This window comes from Mastomys coucha, unplaced genomic scaffold, assembly GCF_008632895.1.
Source record: "Mastomys coucha isolate ucsf_1 unplaced genomic scaffold, UCSF_Mcou_1 pScaffold19, whole genome shotgun sequence".
Taxonomy (NCBI): Eukaryota; Metazoa; Chordata; class Mammalia; order Rodentia; family Muridae; genus Mastomys; species Mastomys coucha.
In genome coordinates, this window is record NW_022196901.1 from 5,522,166 (window position 1) to 5,525,272 (window position 3,107).

Here is a 3,107-nt window from a genome sequence, read left to right on the forward strand (position 1 = left end):
ATGTTGTGTGGCAAGGCACATGAGTGCTTTTAAATGGTTGGATAGAATGTATGTCCTGCCCTTTCCTTAATAATATTAGGTACCTCCTGTCTCAGATCTAATCTAAAGTCATCCTTTTTTTTCTAATGTGGTAGACCCCTTAGTCTCTAAAGTTTATGTTATAGTTCAGTTTTTTTTTACAGTTTGTTAAAGTTTTATTGTACAAAATAATGGACTTTGTTATATTTTATAAGTTTTTGTCATCTACTTTCCTCATATTTCCTTCCTGATTTCCTTTCTCCATCCATCATCCTACCAAATGGTTCCCTTTCTATTTTCACACTAAAAATATATGTATTATAAATGTAAAGCATATAGTTATTGTTACACCCAGGAAAAAACACAATATTTTGTCTTTCTTACACCTCCTTGTCCTCTGTTCTTCTCCTCTTCTCCCTTTGAACCCTTACAAAGAGACCACAGAGTCTCCCTTCTATATTTATATCATATATACCTTTAAATAGAAATTCTGCATAGGAGAAAACACACTGCATTGGTCTTTCTGGGACTAGTTTATTTCTTTTAACATGATATCTCCAATTCCATTTTCCTTCAAATGACGCTATTTAGTTCTCCCTATGGCAAAATAAAACTTCCTTGTGTATATGTTCCACATTTTCTTTATTCATTTATCTGTTAAAGTGCATCTAACCTGGTTTTATACAGTAGTTGTGATGAATAATGTACAGACTCAGATATGCTGATAGCCATGGTATTGTGACTTGGAATCCTTAGCTACATACCCAGGCACAGGTATAGATGATTATGTTTCTGCCTTTGCTTTGAGGATCTTCTACACTGATTTCCATAGTGGATGTTCAGTTCTCACTCCCACCAGCTCCACTGTGCCAGCATATGCTGTCCTTTGTCCTCTTGGTGTCAGGCATTCTGGCTTCCAGACGATAGAATCTTCGTAGTTTTAACAACACAATTGAAGGAGGACATAGTAGAGAAATCCTGGATCTGGTTACGGAGGGGGAACTAGAGGAAGAGGACTGCTTTTACCATTAATTCTTTGGTGCAATTGTGGAACAGGTTGTCCAGGAAGCGCTGGACAAAGCCAGGGAAGGCCGCACCTGCATTGTGATCGCGCACCGCCTGTCCACCATCCAGAACGCAGACGTGATCGTGGTGATTCAGAACGGCAAGGTCAAGGAGCAGGGCACCCACCAGCAGCTGCTGGCGCAGAAGGGCATCTATTTCTCAATGGTCAGTGTGCAGGCCGGAGCAAAGCGCTCATGAGCTGGGACTGTCTAAGGTGCTAAGGGTTTTTAATATTGGCGTTTAAACATGGCACTTAACCAAAGATAAAAGGCGAGGACTGTTAAAGGTAATTTCATCAAGATGAGAAGCCTTCAGAGACTTCATAATTAAATGAACTGAAATTGAAAAAAAAATCATCATTAAACAGAGCCATGTTTTTAATTGTATTATGTGATTCATAAGAGAACTATAGTTTTTTTAAAATAAAATGTGTAATTTTGTTTCAGTTTTTAATTTCTACCCTACATTCTTAAATGATTATAAAGATTGTAAAAATGTACTATTTCTTAAATTGGCTATAAAAATTAAATTTTCATATAATTGGAGTCATCTTTTATGCATATGAATTTATCTATTCTTCCAAATAGGGTGCTGTAAATAATTTCAGCCTTCAGGAAAGTGGAGTTTAAGAAGCCCTCTGTTTTTGTGGGGTGGTTAAGTAATTTAAGTAATTTCCATTTGGGATGCATTTTCACATGGAGCCTCACAAAGCCACCTGAATAGCTGCCTCTCAGACTTGTCTACTGAACTTCACATTGCCATTACTGGCTGCTCTCAAGCCCAGCACACACTTTGTGGGAAGTGGAATGAGTTACAATTATGAAGTACACATTGCTCAAATGCACCTTAAATTTTATTGCTCCACAAAAGAAAAGCTCTTCTATGATTCCGATACGTCTATAACTTTATAAGTTTAATTATTCCTTGATAACATTGTTTCTAGTAATTGGTCTCTTCCAAAGCTGGCCTTCCTGACTAGAGATGTTTAAAATGTGCCATGATTTTCAATCCATCATAATACAAACAGGAGGATATCTCAAAAGGCTTATCCTTGACACAGTATGTGTAAGTGAGGACCACAAGCTCTGGGGCCATATTTATTAGGGTAAATGATATCTTCAATACATAAAATGCTCATAAAAAGAAATCTACAAGCAAATGATATGATCAAGTCATTCCCAACAAGAAATAAATGACCAAAAAAAAATGTGCACAATTTCAATAACAAAAAAAAGTGTGCAAGTTAAGCCTGATCTACAGAGCAAGGTCCAGGACAGCCAAGGCTACTCAGAGAAACCCTCTCTTGACAAAACAAAACAAAACAAAAGCTGACTTGGTAGTGACTTCCTGATAGAGGATATCTTTATTGTGATACTTGTTTACTTAAATATTAACAACATAACAAGTGTTTTAAATAAGCATATGCTTACATATCAATTTATAACAACAGACTCAATTCTGTGTAAAATGGGCTTCCAAGAAAAACACATCCCTCTCTTGGAAGTGTCTGCCCTGGGGAGGAGGGTGCAAAGGAAGGGGCAGGGAGAAGAGCCAAGATGTGAGCCTGAAAGGATCAAAGCCATTGCTGTTCTGCTGAGCCCACTCTTTCTAAGGACTGCATTCCTGCCTTTTACAGAACCTAAAGGTGAAGGAAAGAAGGGCATTCAGATAAAACAGTAACTGAAACTCTCTTCTCTTGGGTAGGCATCCAGGAGCACAATAGGTCCCCAAGTAGACATGACATGAAGCAATGCAGCCCACGACTTATTAGTCAACCTGTTAGAAATGTAAGATAAGAGGAACCAACATCTGTCTCAACACTGGGAGTAACTGGGACCAGTGGGACTAGGCACTTAGGAACTCTGCCAGCCTAGTGACTCCGGTTCCTTCCGGGTCTGTCTGGGTTAGTGTTCTGAGCAAACCTTGGGCATAAGCTCTGCAGCCAGTCCCACAACGCAGAGAAAGCCACACTCCCAGGTGATCTAACAAGCCCAGGATCCCAGGATCCCAGAACCACAGGATCA

General features: G+C 39.0%; 1 protein-coding gene across 1 annotated transcript in view; it reads left to right on the forward strand.

The window, feature by feature from the left end:
- Positions 1-1,628, forward strand: part of LOC116097617 (ATP-dependent translocase ABCB1) — a 78,706-nt gene extending 77,078 nt beyond the window's left edge. The window contains exon 29 of the mRNA XM_031380287.1: positions 1,054-1,628. Within this exon, the coding sequence (XP_031236147.1) occupies positions 1,054-1,281 (228 nt within the window). The 3' untranslated portion in view covers positions 1,282-1,628. The remainder of the gene's footprint in view (positions 1-1,053) is intronic.
- Positions 1,629-3,107: the final 1,479 nt, after the last annotated feature.